At 52.5% G+C, this 16,392-nt stretch overlaps 1 protein-coding gene across 1 annotated transcript in view; it reads right to left on the minus strand.

Annotated features, from left to right (window-relative positions):
- The window catches only part of LOC119105391 (dipeptidase 1), a 57,862-nt gene that overhangs the window by 30,114 nt on the left and 11,356 nt on the right, over positions 1 to 16,392 (minus strand). Inside the window, exon 5 of the mRNA XM_037228858.1 lies at positions 9,623 to 9,779. Within this exon, the coding sequence (XP_037084753.1) occupies positions 9,623 to 9,779 (157 nt within the window). The remainder of the gene's footprint in view (positions 1 to 9,622; positions 9,780 to 16,392) is intronic.

A 16,392-nucleotide genomic window follows, 5' to 3' on the forward strand; every position in this document is an offset into this window, starting at 1 on the left:
CACTTCGCCCTGTCACTGCAAGATGGTGCCATAGTTTGTACAAGCCTGGGCAGCCACATCTCGTCGCGCCGCCACTCTCAGTAACCTCGAACTTAGCGTGGAAGATGTGGTCAACAACTTTCAAATCCAAAAGGATGACGCTTCGGCGCTTCATGCTGGTCAGAAAAAATGCGGCTTAAATGTGCAAGGTTTCAGATTGAATCAATGCTGGCTGAGCAGACATAATACGGTGAGTTCTTACGTAGAAGCGCACGTACAGCTGGTCACGTATTCGTGAACGCTGATGACGCGGATCGAAGTTAAGCTGTGAGGCGGAGCCAGCACGAGCGACGGCTGTCTATCCCGAATGGCGGAAGAAGATCGTCTTTGCTCGCCGCAGCAGCGCCATCACCATTGACGGCCGCGGCCGCCGCGCCGCAGCTCGCGCCGCTCCTGGGAACGATCGCCATCTGGAAACGCAGCCGGGCAGTCCAGTCTGCCAAACGATCCCCGCAGATCGGGGCAATCAGCCGGCCGCCGTGTCCGCTCACACAATCGTCCCGAGCACGGCTGACTGGCCGCCCGGTCGTGGCGGAGCCGGCGGCGGCCGACGCGGTCCTCGCCAAACCCGACTAGTGCAGCCACGCCGCAGCGATCACACCCGGTCCTCACTATACTCGAGCCGCGCCGCCGCGATTACACCCGATTCTCATTAGACCGGAGCTGCGCCGCAGTGATCACACCCGGTCCTCGCTATACCCGAGCCGCGCCGCAGCGATCACACCCGGTCCTCAATATGCCCGAGCCGCGCTGCAGCGATAACACCCCGTCCTCACTATACCCGAGCCGCGCCGCAGCGATCGCACCCGGTCCTCACTATACCTGAGCCGCGCCGCAGCGCCGCCGCGATTACGCTCGGTCCTCCCTATACCTGAGCCCACCGCAGCGCCGCCGCGATTACGCCCGGTCCTCCCTATACCTGAGCCGCGCCACAGCGATTACACTCGGTCCTCCCTATGCCTGAGCCGCGCCGCAGCGATTACACTCGGTCCTCCCTATACCTGAGCCCGCCGCAGCGCCGCCGCGATTACACTCGGTCCCCCCTATACCCGAGCCACGTCGTAGCGCCGCCGCGATTAGACTATTGGTCTGTCGGGAGCCGTGCGGTTCATCCCATCCTGACCGCCCGTGATAAGGAGCGGCCCGCGTGCGCGGGGTAACTCCTGGCCGAGGGCTCGACTTCATCAGCCGCGCTCGGATTAGTTACGGCCCGGCCGCTTCGCGAGCCGGCCGACTCGTGCTCCATCGCACCGCACCTCCGCCGCGGCGACGGACAGTATGCTTCGCGTCGCGCAATGGGCGCGGCCGATGGCTGTGGCCATTTTACGGCGTCGTTTGCCGCGTCGTCGGGACGGGGCGCACCTGAGATGAAAGCCGTACGTCGCGCTAACGGTGCCGGCGCGGCCTCCAGCGACCCGGGCAGTCTACAGCGCCGCACTCGTCAGGCACCTGCACGTCGGTCGTCGCTTATGGCCGACGTCGCGCAGTGACTCTCCGCGGCCAGAGGAGCCATCGTTGAAATGGACGCGCGAGCTGGAGCGTTCTGCTAGCCGTCGACGAGGCGCTTGCGGGTTCGTTCTTGGGGTTCAGGACTGCAGAGTGGTAGCGAGAGCTGATCCAATTACCAGTTCTAGGAAGGCAAGTTCCGAATAGGGTGTCCAGTGCTGAATAATGGGCCGAACACCAGACCTAGGGAAGTCCGGTCTTTAACCACGTTTGGGGTCATCGGCCGGCTGTACATTCCTGTTTGTACCAATGAGTGACGCTGATGCGAGCGTGGAGGTCCAGTCATACGACAGTGGAATGAGACAAGGCACAGCTGGTCACACGATCACGATGGAGAAGCTTCCCGTCTTAGCCAGCCAGGCCGCAAGAGATGGAGCGAAATCTCTCCACAACTCGCAGTCGCAGAAGTTGCAGCTTCAGCTAGCCGTGTAACACGAGGTGGAGACGTCGCCTGCTTCGGGAAAGGGTTATGATATCCCTCAATGACGCTGCCACACACCAAAAAGGAACACCTAAAGAAGCGCTGAGATATCGCGGTTAACATACGCACTGTACTGACGAGAAACAAATGAAAATGAATGAATATATTAAGGTATGTTTCATCTACGACCACCTAGGGGTCAAAGTGCGCTTGACCTTGCGATGGTTTCAGAACTGCTCCAGCCAAGCTTACACAAGGTTAGGTGACTGTCAAAATATCGATTGAACACATTCTGAACAGACAGGGAACAAAAACATTTCGGTGCTCTTATCAGGTCACGAATATGTGACGTCATCCGGACGGTCCCCACGTCTGCCTGCGATTCAGAAGGCAGCAATCCGGGTTTCCTGTTTTCAGTTGACAGCTTGCGGTGATTAATCCGTAAACCGGATACGGCTATTAGTCCAGCCAGCCCGGTGTCTATCCCAGGTCATCTGCTCCAGCAAGGTTGCCTACAGTTCTCATTTGCGATCAATCATAAATTAACACAACTTGCTCTGATTCGATTATCACCAACATCTGACAGGCCTAAGTGCTATGGCATGTCTCTGATGCGAAGAATCTACGTCGCTCTCTGCGTTTGGAGGACTTTGGTGATCGCGGAAGGTTTTTAGAACTTCTGAGCCGCTGTGACGGTAGCAGCCTTCTGACAAAAGTCAACATAACATTTCCAGGGGGAAATAGCCAGGACTATCGATTTCCGTTCGGGAGTGTCCAGTCCAATGGTTAGACCCAGAGATAACGAGGGAGATAAAAGCAGCCTCATCTGGCTGGCGCGGCCGGTGAAATGCCCCAGGCGCTGCCGGGTTCTGAGGTTACAGCCGACCTGACTGCGGGGTACGCGACCGGATTACCGGAGCGCGGCAGCGGAGGAGGAGGGCACTCCAGCGCCTCCAGATTTAACGATGGCTGATAGGTCCTCCGTTGCTTTAATGACATCAGTTGGACACCGCAGATAGCTGTAATCTGATTACGTGCATGGTTACCGCCTGATTACGGGCTCGTCAACCAAGCAAGAAGTGCCTTTGGGAAATGCCTCAGTCTGCTAGCTTGATCTCACAGACGTTGAGATGAACCAACAAGTCACCAAACAGAGGCCGCGGCGCCTTCACTCGACTTAGCAGCCAGCATCAATCAGCCGTATGCATTGCAAGCCACACACGTTCGCCAACACTGGACAGCTTCGGCTGCAGAACGTTGAGAGTAGCTTCTAACAGCTGATAGTAACAACGGTATCGGCGCCCCTCCGAGTTTGCGAGGGTGCGGTGCAGCCGCGAGCGATTTGCATCCGTGTCAGCCTCTGACACCGATGATCCGCCTTGACCTTTGAACCTGCTCCCCTGCAGACCTCATGCATGTCTACGACCATTTAACAGAGTCATCTGTAGGTATTGGGCCCAGTGCAATCCAGCCCACAAACCATTGAGCCTGGAAACATCTATATCGCCCGATAAGGCGATCTGCCCGTTTGTCGTCGTCAGACCGCGGTGCGGCGGATTTGTTCCAGTTTCGTGTGCATAGCTCAGCGGTCAAATATGTCTCGCGATAGCGTCTCCAGGATTGATTAAACGGAACTACGCCCCACTAGCCGGACCTGCAAATGTCGGCATTGGAGTGCACGCATCCCTCCGGAAGTGTGCACCATTCATATGGTCTACAATGCGTACCTGGTTCCCGAGATTCTTCACGGCAACCAGGTAACCTGGTTCTAGAGCCAGAAGAAATCAGTAACCACGCTGGAAGCATATCCCACAAGAATCAGGATACAAGAAACCAATAATGTCCAAAGATCCAGCATGGACGATGCAAAGATCCAGTAAAAAAGAAGATATAGCTCAACATCATTAGGGAATGTTCTAACTTTGAAGATATTGAAGAAAGCATCAGATATCATAAAATAAGCTGACTTTTGTGGAACCAAAAAGCCTTTTTTCTGCTCAGTAAATTCACTCCTCAATACGTCATTGTTATATTACGTCATCGTACTTTGCACAAGATTGAATGAAAGTCAAATGACGGAAGATATGTATGGAAATTGTGCTCATGAACCCCAAATACGATTGACTTGATAATTACATTGTGATCGGCCTTGATCGCCGCGTGCCTAATGGAATGACAGGATTCAAATGGCGTTACATGAATCCCTGGGTAACATTGGAACAGTCATGTATGGTCTACGTCTACCGTAGGGTTTAAACACCAAAGCTTTCATTCCAATTCATCTCGCTTCTCTGCCGCAGCAAAGCCACCACTGACACGCCAGTGCGCAAACTCCGGCAAACAGCAGGCGAAGGGCGGCAAGAGGTCAGCCCGTCGCGGTAGCGGGTCGCATTAATCACGGCGCGTGCTCTCCTGCCACGGCGGCTGGTGCGCTTGCTGGCGTTTATCGATTCGGCCCCAGACAGGCAGCGCGGTGCCGGAAAGAGACCCTGGGACAAGGACCCCCGGTATTCGCAGCCTTCCGCCTCAGATGCCACCAATACCAGGCTACACCTCAAGCTGTCAACGCAGGCTCAGTCTGCCAAAAGCAGGCAGCAGTGTCAGCGGGGTTCTCGGAATCTTCAGCAGCCGTCACCGCAACCGCAAAACAATCCCATATGTTATCCACAGCTTGCAGCATGCATCGCCATTGGATTCTTTCGGTGCTCTCATTCCCCCGGACTACTTTGAAACATGTACACTAGTTGGCGAGCCGAGACTCCCGGCGATCGGACCCGTCTACCAGAGCCATCGGCACGGTCCTGCGCCACGGACCGGCAGTGTCACCCGCCGGGTCGTCCGAGGCTCGGCGTACTCTCCTGACGCGGACGCGAGCCGATCACAAACTGACCGGCCACAGATCAGCGGCGGATCAATACGGCAACACCGGCCAGCTCGCGCCACGGCTTCGGCGGCCGGGTCCCGCGCCTTCTCCCCGTCCGACAGTGCGGGCGTCGACACCGTCGCGGCCCGTAGCCAGCTATCGGCGAGCGATAACGACGCTCGTGGGCGAAGTTTGTCGGCGCGAGGAGGCGAGCGAGAGCCGGCGCCGACAGACGAGAGACCCTGGTGTTTTCCCACCCGGCTGGCGCGCGGAGGAACAAGCCGTAATGAGAGTGGACAACTTTAAATGGCGGCGGCTGTCCGGGCGGCCGGAGCGAAGTGAGGAATATGGCGCAGAGCGGCAGGAGTAAGAGGGGTCCGCAAATACCGACGATTTCAACAGCTATAATGCGCAAGTGTTTAGTTAGTGGGTACGTACTGAGGTTCGTACGTTTGTGTCGTTAGATCTGGAGAGAAACACCCACCACAGCACCGATTTTATCGCTCTATGTTGAAAATGTCCGACTATTTTGAGCCGATTGGTCACGCAAGCTATTGCGCTTGTATGGCATCGACCGAGCCAATGAACGATTCAGATGCTCTGGACCCCTCAGATCCCGACAGCATCAAAACGTAAGAGGTCAATAGCTCTCCTCACGTCGAGTAAATGGGCCATCTGCTGACGCGGTGTCGGCGTAACGGCCGCGGTTACGCCCTTCATCGATTTGATTGGACTGCTTTGGAGGGCATCCACAAACGCCCAATTCGCCAGGCGATTGCAAAAACGCCACTGCGCGTGACATCTGAGATGCAAGTGGTTCCTGCAAAAAAAAAGAGTGTGGCTGATCTTAACAGGGTGCCCCTTCGAAAGTAAACAATATTATAAGGCTATGTTTACTGAAAGAGCTCTGCTCAGCGGCAATTCATTTGATGGGCCAATTATGCTAAAAAATCTGTTGTTTTTCGAGTGAAAATCATCAAGAAGAACACGGCTGCTATAAAAATGTACGGTTTGATTAAAGGGCGCCTGATGACGAGTTATGCAAAGTTATTCCGCACATAAATCATAGCACCATGTCTAAACCGGTGTTTCATAAGTGCCGACACAGTGGAATTTGTACTACCTGTAGAGATGCTACTAGCTTACACCCCGGACCTTAGCTCCACAAAACGTAGCCATGTGATGACGTTAAATGGTTTGATTGCATTGTTACGTGCATAGTACTTTTTTCAAGAAACCTACAACCGCTGAGCAAACCACTCCAACTTCCAATTAAAACTTATATTAGCATGATGGGATTGCAAGATCGAAACCTAGATATGTCTTGTTATAAACAAATAAATGCTATGCCTTGTTGACAATACAACAGGCACACCGAGTCTCAGGCAGCAAACTGCGCACGCGCAAGTCAAGTGCAAGTCAACGGCCAAAAATTATATACGCCCAATAATTCCACGTCCTTCGGCTGGGCGGCACAAGACCATCCTAAAGCGCGACCTCCCGGCAGTTTGCGGCGGTGCCATCGGTGGATAGCCCAGGGCGGGGGCGGCTCACGTCACGCCGGCTGAGCCGGGCGGTGATACGGACCGCCGGACGAGGCAATGCCGGGCCGAGGGAGCCGCCCCGGCCCCGGCCGACCGCTGTCCGCTCCAGCGCACCGCCGGCTCCGTCGCGAGGCCGGCCCCGCTACACGCTGCGACGGTCCCCGCGGGGGGGGGGGGGGGCGCCCGCAGTTGAGAGACAGCCACGCGTGATTTCGGGCGGAGCTGCGACTGAGCTCCGTCCAAGCTGCTCTGGCGCCGCACTTTGTCCACGCCAGGGATCCCGCTTTGAAGGACGGCCGATGGCGGGGCTTAAAACTTCTGTAACTGATTCAAAGATCACAAGGTGGAGCTTAGGCCAGAGCCCAAGGGAAGGCGGCCGGGCCGAGGGAACGCTTCTTTAGAGATCAACCGAAGGACAAATCTCTAACTTGGAAGCAATTGAAAGGGAAGGGTCGTTCGAAAAGAAAATCTGACTTTGCAGCATTCACCACTATTCCCTCATTTTCGCCTTATCCTGCATACTCGCCATACCTCGTTTATCCTGGGAAAGCTACATGCACTAGCCATAAATGGGTCCAAGTGCCCCCTGGTGGGCGCTGCCCCGTCCGAGCGTCGAGCGCCATATCCTGTAGAAGTCCCGGGAGTCGGGAAGGGGGGCTGAGTCTCGGCGGACGGACCCCATGACACGTGCTGTTTTGTTCCTCCATTATCCACTCTTCTTAATTCCGTGGCGCTGACATGGGCCTTACATGGCGAAAGGGCTCGTGACAAATTTAAACAAAATCCAGATCAGCAGGTCTAGCGGTACAGCATAACGACCAGGTCCGGATCGCTGCGCCATCTGTTGAGCTTGTCTTCGCTACAAGCACCTCTGGTTCGCGACGCCGTAGAACTGTCCCACATAAGGAGTACAGGATGTTTAGCAAGCTTTATTAACCTATACTGGACTCCTTCAGAGAGTTATGCCACCTTTTTGGACTTTTCAATTATTGTTAGATCAGACGCATCTGATTGGATCGGTAATGCCAGCTTTCTCGAACTCTGAATAGCCCAGAATTTGTATTTGAAGTAACGTTCCTGCCGCAGAAATCTCATTGGACTCCCTGCTTCCACCATGAAAATGGTATACTTCAGTTGCGTTTTTCCAACGTGCGCATCCCGTAATGTGTGCAACACACTAATTTGTCACAATGTTTGTGCAACAAATGCTACGAAAGCGGGAAAACCCCCTCTCAGGAGAAAATATGCAAACATGAGGCTACTATCTCGCGTACTCAATGACATGTTACACGATAGCTTTGATTTCTCACTGTTGGCGTTTAGCACCCTGATTCTTTCCGAAACGCACTTTGGCTTTGGGAAACGAAGCATTACATGTTCAAAAGTGACGCACTGGTTCAAACTTCAACCAATGCGCCACTCGGCAACTGACCCTTGCCATCCACTGTGCCAACCACAAGTGTTTACTTGTACTGACGTCATTCTTACTAGTAGGGGTGTCACTTTAAGGCCCACAAGCACGCAATGTGTGGGTTAAAATATTTTTAAAATGGTTCCTTTAGCTTGTAAAAAGCGGTACCTCTGGCATCAGCAGATTCTGTCGTCGTCAATGCGGTTGCGACAACCGCAGTTGTGGATTCGGGATGCACTGTGGGGATACCAAGAAAGGAAGTGTAGTACTATTGCAAGGCGTTGATGGTCTGTTTTGGACCAAAAATAACTGGAGTGTACCTGCTTGTTTCATCTCGAAGGTGCTGCAGTGACACAAGCCATTGTTTTTATTACACATAGATGGTTCTGAGGTTTTACTAACATTTTTTAACATGTCCCAAAGGTGCGACACCCCCTTTAAACATTGAGCCAATGGTAGGATGCATGGCACATTCACCGAAGAACAACCGGGACAACGCAACCCCACCACAAAAATGGTTGCACTGCAAGCCAGGCCAACACATGAATCAAAACTGTATGTGTTAGGAGCTCTTATGCTGAGTTATTGAGCTTCAATATATTGGGAGGTACTGATTAAACGACGTTAAATAGCCAATAGGGCCGAAGTTTTCTCTACAGCATTGTTTAATCATAACCTCCAGCATATCAAAAGTCGATAACTCATCATCAGAACTCTGTAATCAACATGCTGAAGCCAGGGGTTGAGACTTTCCTTTCTTATTTAAATCAAAGCTTGCTTAGAAAGGCATGCCGTGTCACTTGTGAAGTATGTTGATATAATGAACAAATGACATAACATCCCAAGCCAACAAGTATCCAAACACTGCTAAATTGCGAGAATAGCCCACGCGGTTTATATGAGTGTGCGTCGCGCGTGAGCCTGATGCGAGGACAAACATCATCTGTGGAATGCCAACAACCCTAAAACAGCAGTATGTTTTTGTTGTGCTCCTCCTAACCTTTGGTTCAGCATCAAAAGAGTTGCATCTCATCTTCGGTGTCGAACGTTAATCAAACAATTCGAAGGCAGCGAATATTTTAGTGATATGCTCTCGCCACGGCATTGTTAAGCATGTCTGTGGCCTGATCGGTGCGACTCCTGTTGCTAATTTGTAGTCGGGGTCTCTGCCCCTAAGACGTTGCGAGCTTCGTTTATTTTACTAACGAGAACGTTATCCAACTATCACAGGCGACCTCTGCAGTCCTACATTTGAACAATTAGGCTCACTTGGTTAGCTACAAACAGCACTAGGTCCGTCAGCATCTGACAGCTTAGTTACGAATGTCAGTTTTGATAGCATGTTTTCGTCAGCCCTGTCACTTATAATGTTAGCGGCACAGTACTGAACACGAACAAACCGTCTTGTAACTGTCTATATATGCGTCCTTTGAAACAGCTGCGTGATTATCACTCCTTCTAACAAACTACAATCAACGCGATGATCCCGAGGTTTGTCATGACTCGGTCACGGCCCGAGCACCACAGCCTTTCACAAGCTCTGAGTAATCAGCTCAACGCCGTGCCAGGCTCGCGATGCACGCACTAAAGGACGCCACCGCTGGGCGCGCGCTGTTCCCCTGACCGGCACTGACCTGGGCGCCTACGTGACCCTGCCGGAGCCGGATCAGGTCCGTGGCACTGACCTGGGCGCCCACGTGACCCTGCCGGAGCCGGATCAGGTCCGTGACATTGACCTGGGCGCCCAGGTGACTCTGCCGGAGCCACATCAGGTCCATGGCACTGACCTGAGCGCCCACATGACCCTGCCGGAGCCACATCAGGTCCATGGCACTGACCTGGGCGCCCACATGACCCTGCCGGAGCCGGATCAGGTCCGTATGCGACCAGACGCTCTCGTTCCACGGCCGCACGTGCCGCAGGTCCATGCTGAGGTTCACGTTCTGCAGCTTGTTGTAGACGAAGCGACGGGCGTTCCACGGAAAGTCGTTATGTCTGGAAAGAGCCATGTGTGTCATCGAGCTCGTCGGCGGCAGGTCGTTCTCATGTGACGGAGCATCGCCTCTGTCACACAATACCAAAACGTAGGTGGACGGCTGCTGATAAATGTGGTGTGTCATGGACAAACGTAATTTTAGCTGCATCTTCTCATGGATAGCATTTGAATAAATTCAGCGGGGACGGAGTTGCGTTTCACTCACAACTATATAAAAGGCTTTCTTTTAAACACCATTTTGGCATTCGAAGCGGCAATATGTTATCAATAATGTACGCACCTTAAAAGCGGGCATCAACGCAATACCCGTTTGTTAGTTGATGACGCGAATGCTTTCCACTGTTATCCTATTGCGCAATACCATCGATCAAGACACAATGACGGTTCATCTTAAGTGCAGTTAAAGATCAGAAGTATTTTATTAATGCCCAGTATTATCTAGGTTGTGCTGTTTCTTTAGGCTTTACCTATCCATAGGTTTATTTTATCGTGGCAATTATGCAGATGTGCTACTTGCTGTGACATGCACAGATTTCGGGTCAGTCTTTGGTTTCTTACGTAAATACGATGTACGAATATACAGAACATTTCGTCATAAATCAAGCGAAAGTCTGGCCTAACCACCAGCAGTGAAGTCATTTGGCCTGAAGTCAGGAGGAGCCAGGCTACGCAGGTCGGTGGGTTAGTGCACGCATTAATATGTCGCATTCGTGTTGAGTCTCCAACGCTTTCCGATACATGTAACCATGGGTGGTATCGGAACTAAATAAATGTTAAATGGTTTGCCTTGAGCTGACCACCGAGGCCGTTGATCATCATCATTTCAACCGAATTATTCTCCCTTTCACGCATATGTCGGTACAACGATTTTGTTTCCATCAACGCGGTCCTTTGGTTAACTGTGAATGGATACATGGAAGCAGAATCACCCCAAACGATACGTCTGTGGAAAAAAATAATCCAGTGGCTGACTTCATTATGAATGCCCACATTCTTCAGCCAAACAAGAAACAAGAAGATGCTTCCTCCTAAGCTGTGTTTGGCAGAATCTTGTTGAGAAATTTGGCGAAATGTCTGTTAAATTTGGCAAAATGTCACAGAACATAGATGAAACCAGCACATCCAGCTGGGGCCATAAGCAGGCCGTGGTTCCTAGAGGTTCCTAGATGAAGTGAACAATCGATCCCAAACAGCTCCAGAAACGGTTTGACAACTGGGATAAAAAAACTAGCTTAATCCCGCAAATGACCTGTGATAACAAGCAGTTGATGACTGAGCTTAAGCCTGCGCCAATGCCTCAGCCTTCCTCGGCATAACACGAGATTAACTCGCACTATACAAATGTGCGTTTGTCGAGTTTTTCGCATGACATAAAAACTGCTTTAAGGTCAGCTAGTTAAGACATGATGCATGGTTGATTTAGTTCTGAAAAAGTTCTGGCTGTAAACTACATCCACTCGAAAAGTGAAGTGAGCGGAAAGAAGAACTAAATGGTGTGATTCAAGAGTGTGAAAAATCAATACGGAAGTTACAAATTGTGTGATTGCACTCAACACTCTCTTAAAATCAGAGCATAGCACAACTCAACAAACGGGCGTGCACTCTGTTGGAAGTTGTCACCGATTAATACAAGGCCACAATACTGGTTAATAGATGATATTAACACAAAGATGTCACCGATCAATACAGAGCCACTGCACGTAACTTGTTGTTACTACAAGCACTCGTGTGACGTCGTTCGAAAGCCTTACCTAGGAAGCTTTCCTAACCTAGAAGTTACAATTTGAAATCGATTGTATTGTCATGCGTACACCTTGCAGCCGGACGAAAGTGAACGACACCATTCAGAGCAGCGAATATCACAATGAACATTACCACCGCGATTATGTTCTTTGTGTCCAAAGCAGGGGCTCGGCTGCTTGAGCAATACGGCCTCAACTCATTTCAGATTAATACGTGTGCGTTGCTAGAGCTCGTTGGATTGAAGTCATATACCACGCACCGATGGAATCAGGAGCCAACTAAAAGGATCACATTATTCCAATGCTTATCAGAAATCACATCCAATGAAATGAATAGCATTGCCTGTCACCGAATTATTCAGTATGTAATTAAATGTCGGTGTCGAGCGCATTAGCAAGGGACGATTATCCGAAAATGGAAACTAAATTGCCACCCAACTAGACGCCATGAAAACGGATAATGCATAAGCCAGTGAAGCGGCTCTAACCGGGGCGGGACTTGCCCGCGCCAGTCCGACCATGGGATAACCTGCGGAGTGTCCCAGTGCGGTTCTAACCGGGGCGGGACTTGCCCGCGCCAGTTCGACCATGGTATAACCTGCGGAGTGTCCCAGTGCGGTTCTAACCGGGGGCGGGACTTGTCCGCGCCAGTTCGACCATGGGATAACCTGCGGAGCGTCCTCAGTAATGCCCTGACGCGATCAGCCCTGGGAGAACCCACAGTTGTACCAGCGTTGCCAGCGAACATCCGGGAACAAAGAGGCGTCTAATCAATGCCACGTTCTTGTTGGCGGATTTGGCGGCTGGTAAATATTTGCTATTGGCTGAGTTGCATGCGGCCCACGAATGTGTTGCTGTTGACATAGATAACACACTGGCTAATGCGATGGGCATCAGAAGAATATCGTCATGCTGGCATCCAGGGTCGGCAGTTGAAACGCACAATGGGCCGCGCATTGCAAGCTCCAGGGCTGATATCGGTAGGCAAATAGGTAATAAACAACTTGAAACGTTCCAGAATAGTCAATGTGATTATGTCTTGTGCGATCTCACTAAACAATTGCATGCAAGATTTTGATCGGTATTATCAACGTCTGATGATATGTGCGAAAAAGGGACCCTGGACACCAAGCAGAGGCGACGTGCAAATCAACTATAAAGGATGAAGAGATCAGATTCCTGAAACCAGGTCAACTGTTGCACCTACCAACGCAGTCCATAAAGCAAGCCTGGAGGGCACTGACAACACAGCTCCGTCCCTCGATGCACCCCTGGCCCGGCCCCTCCCACCCACTGGGCTTCCCCGGCGCCTTTGGCGGCCGGCCTGGGCCGGCGTGTCGCCTCTTGTTGCTGCCATCGATCACAGCGGGCGCGGAGTCGGCGACGGTGCCGCTCGCTAATGACCCTCATCACGGGGCGTCTGCTGACCCCGCGACGACGGACGGCGCCGGCCCGCCGCCGCCTGATGGCCAGCGGCGCGACCAGCGGACGCCCGCGGGGGGCACCGGCCGCGGCCGCCTTATGGCCAGCGGCGCGCTCAGTGGATGCCAGCGAGGGGGGCACCGGCCGCGGCCGCCTGATGGCCAGCGGCGCGCCCAGCGGACGCCCGCGGGGGACACTGGCCGCGGCCGCCTGATGGCCAACGGATGCCAGCGAGGGGGGGGGGGGGAGGAGGGTAGGCGCTGCTGCTGTCGGCCACCGGGCGCCGATGCATTGCTTTAGTTCAGACGATGCGACGAACGCAAACCGCTCTGGTTACCTGCAAGTAAACTCAACCTGCTGTCGGGCATCACAAACAGATTACACCTTTATAGAGGTGGTTAAAATGGATTATATAATCCGTTTCACATGCCGAAGCAAGTGCATGGTGGCCGGTTTGGTACGCGTCGTACGGGTCTCTGGTCATCCAATCCTATAAACCCATCATACAGATGCTGTGCGAGTGCACCAGACTGCTATTTTAGCGTAATCCCAGAACGGCTGTCCGAAAGGATCGAAGGCTTGATGCAGATCGGAGTTTGAATGTGGACAATGTCATATAAAGCGTCATTATGTATGTCCAGTAACAGTTTGACCTAGGAAGCATATACTTAGCACAACCCTCCCACCATGACCCAATCCAAGACCTTCATCATGCTCATACTCAGAAAGAGGATGCATACCATAATGCACAACGTTCGTTGCGCTCATTCACCATCCTCCTTTATCTATCACGTGTTCTCATTTGAGCAGACAGCTACGCGGTGATCAGAGGGTAAACTCTTCCGAACATCGTTCCATAACCTCTGCTCGAACAGCTCGCCAATACCAGCACCGCGCTTGAGCATGACACCGCCCTACACGCGACAGATGGGGCTGCTAAGCGGCGTGCGGTGCCGGCCCGGGCGAGGCGTCCCGGCCCCGACCACACATCTCCGGCCGACAGGCGCGCGCCGCTGCTCGGCCCGGCAGCACCCTCCAGAGGCCACCAAACCCCGCCCTCTCACCGGGCCGGTTACTCTAGAGCGGCGCGGCACACAGCACTGACCACACACCACTGCAGACATCCCGGTCGGCGCCTTTTAGATGAGCCATTCTGAGTCCATTGACGAGGCGTGCTAGGTCAGGCAGCACCTTGGAAGAGCGGCGGCACCAACTTGCTCGACCTTGCGCCCAAGCAATTCCGCTTTGCCGGATTCGTTGTGGCTCGGAGTTACTGGGAGTTCAGGGGACTTGTGTCTCGGCTGGTAACGGTCGGGAAGTTTCATAGCTCCAAGACATTACTGAATGGCCTGTTATTCCAACAAAACTTTTCTCCTGGTGCCATTGAGAAATTCTGCCGTCGCAGTGGCCCAACCAAATGTTTTTCGGGGAACATAACTGGTACAGGGATACCACCAGAGACCCAGACTTTATATTTTTAAAGCCATCGAAAGTGCTCACATTCAGTATAGAGAAAATTGCGCCTCTCGAGAACAAAAGACAACATAAAAAGCAATAAACTCTAGTGGCCTTTGATGAATGGCCAAGACGAAAAACAGAAACCCGTAGCTCGAGATTGCTTTTACTTTCCACGAAACTTGAAAATGCTGCAACCCTTTGGATTATAAGCACGCAGTTATGAAAGCCAATGTATGTGTTTGGTACGAAGCTAACAGGGTTAACTCATCTTGTTGTTAAGAAATGTGTGGCTTGGGCTTCATCTTCATGACACAGAGGAAGGCTCAGAAACTAACAACTACCGAGGAAAGTTCATAACCTACGCGACCTTTCGCCAACACACCCAGACGCTATCATTTCATCACGCGGAACGGTTCCTGCATTCCCCCCCCCCCCCCCCCACATCCATCTCTTTACCGCACGGTCGGCCCCGTGACGCATCCCCGGCGCGCGGGGCAGCCGCCGCTGGCGGCGAACGACCGATAAAGTGGCGTTACCGGCGGCGGCGGGCGGCGCGCCAACCTAATTCCTCGCCGCTCTCTTACAACTGGCAGCAATTAGGTCCGGCGCTGCTCCCCCGGGTGCGGCCTGGGTCTGCCCATCGTCCCGACCACAATGCGCCGCCCGCAGTCCCGCCGCCGTCACCGTCGACGACAGCGACGGCGACGGCGACGGCGGCGACGCTGATCTGGCAGCCGCGACCGCCAAGCGCTGCCAGATCGCAAGCTTCAGCGACGCTCGCGGTCGGAAGACGCCACGCGCGTCGAAGGCACGCCCAGTGTCGTAAATTCGGCTGTCACCGCAGTGCTGTCAGGCTGCATTATAGCCCTTGTAAAACGAGATGACCGTTGGTGGAAATATGGCCTCGATGGCAGCGAGGACGTTTACGGTCACTTTCGAGCGGAAGCACCCAGCTCCGCGGCCCGATCGAGGTCTGCTGAGAGGTAACATCGGCCATCTGCGGGACATTTTCTCCCCAGAAATATACCTTAGCGAGCTGATTGTCAGGAGCGCGGGTGCGTGTCCAAGATGGGGGGGGGGGGGGGAGAATGCATTTCGGCTCGTTTCTTTCCATGCACCGTCATCAGCTTGGTGCTAAATTATCCCATATGCTCAGAGGATTCGAGCTCCCAGAAGCGTCCCCATAATTCGATAGCTCCCGTAGCTATGTTGATTATTTGGTACGAGTTCACGCGAGTAATCACTCGACGAGCCCAACGAGCACCGCTCGTTCATTCAGCCCGGCCATTGCGGAACGAACACAAACGGATAATCAACACAAACGGACGTCTACGATACAAACGACAGATGACGCCAGATAATTAGTGTATTTATATCCACAACTCCCGTGTAAAAAGACGTGTACATGAAAGTAATGTGGTTCTTTCACGCTTCTATGCCCGTGCAAATTACTTTGCCGTTTCCGGAGGTTGTTGATAAAGTATGGGTGTTTTCATTATAAGATCCAGGGTAAAAAAAAAATGCTGAACGCGCTGCAGTTGGGAGGGGTGCTATTTCATATGAGGCAGTCAAGAAATTGGGCTGATTCTAAGCAACCCAACTCGTAAACAATGAAAAGTGTGCAATGCATATCTGACAAAAAAGCCAGTCTGCATGACTAAAAACATCATTCCTACAGATTTCAGTGGAGGCCATCCTCAGCGATTAATCGCAGGAAACCAGTTTGTAGGATTTCGACTTGAAAGACTTCATCTTCCTTAAGAAACGCCCAAAGTATATACTGTATATATCCGACCAGTAAGACCATTTTTGCTGCATTGGAGCATGCTAGGTGATGTGCGACATAGTGACCTTTAAGCAGATTACTGTTCGACATAACATAACACAACCTTAGGTGCGTTCCTGTCCGGACCAAGCGTTTTATCGATGGAAGTGAGCTTGAACATTGTGTACAATTATGGGCCTTGGCGAACGCTGGATACCAAACTAA

The sequence above is a fragment of the Pollicipes pollicipes genome, unplaced genomic scaffold (genome assembly GCF_011947565.3).
Source record: "Pollicipes pollicipes isolate AB1234 unplaced genomic scaffold, Ppol_2.1 Scaffold_6138;HRSCAF=7277_pilon_pilon_pilon, whole genome shotgun sequence".
Taxonomy (NCBI): Eukaryota; Metazoa; Arthropoda; class Thecostraca; order Pollicipedomorpha; family Pollicipedidae; genus Pollicipes; species Pollicipes pollicipes.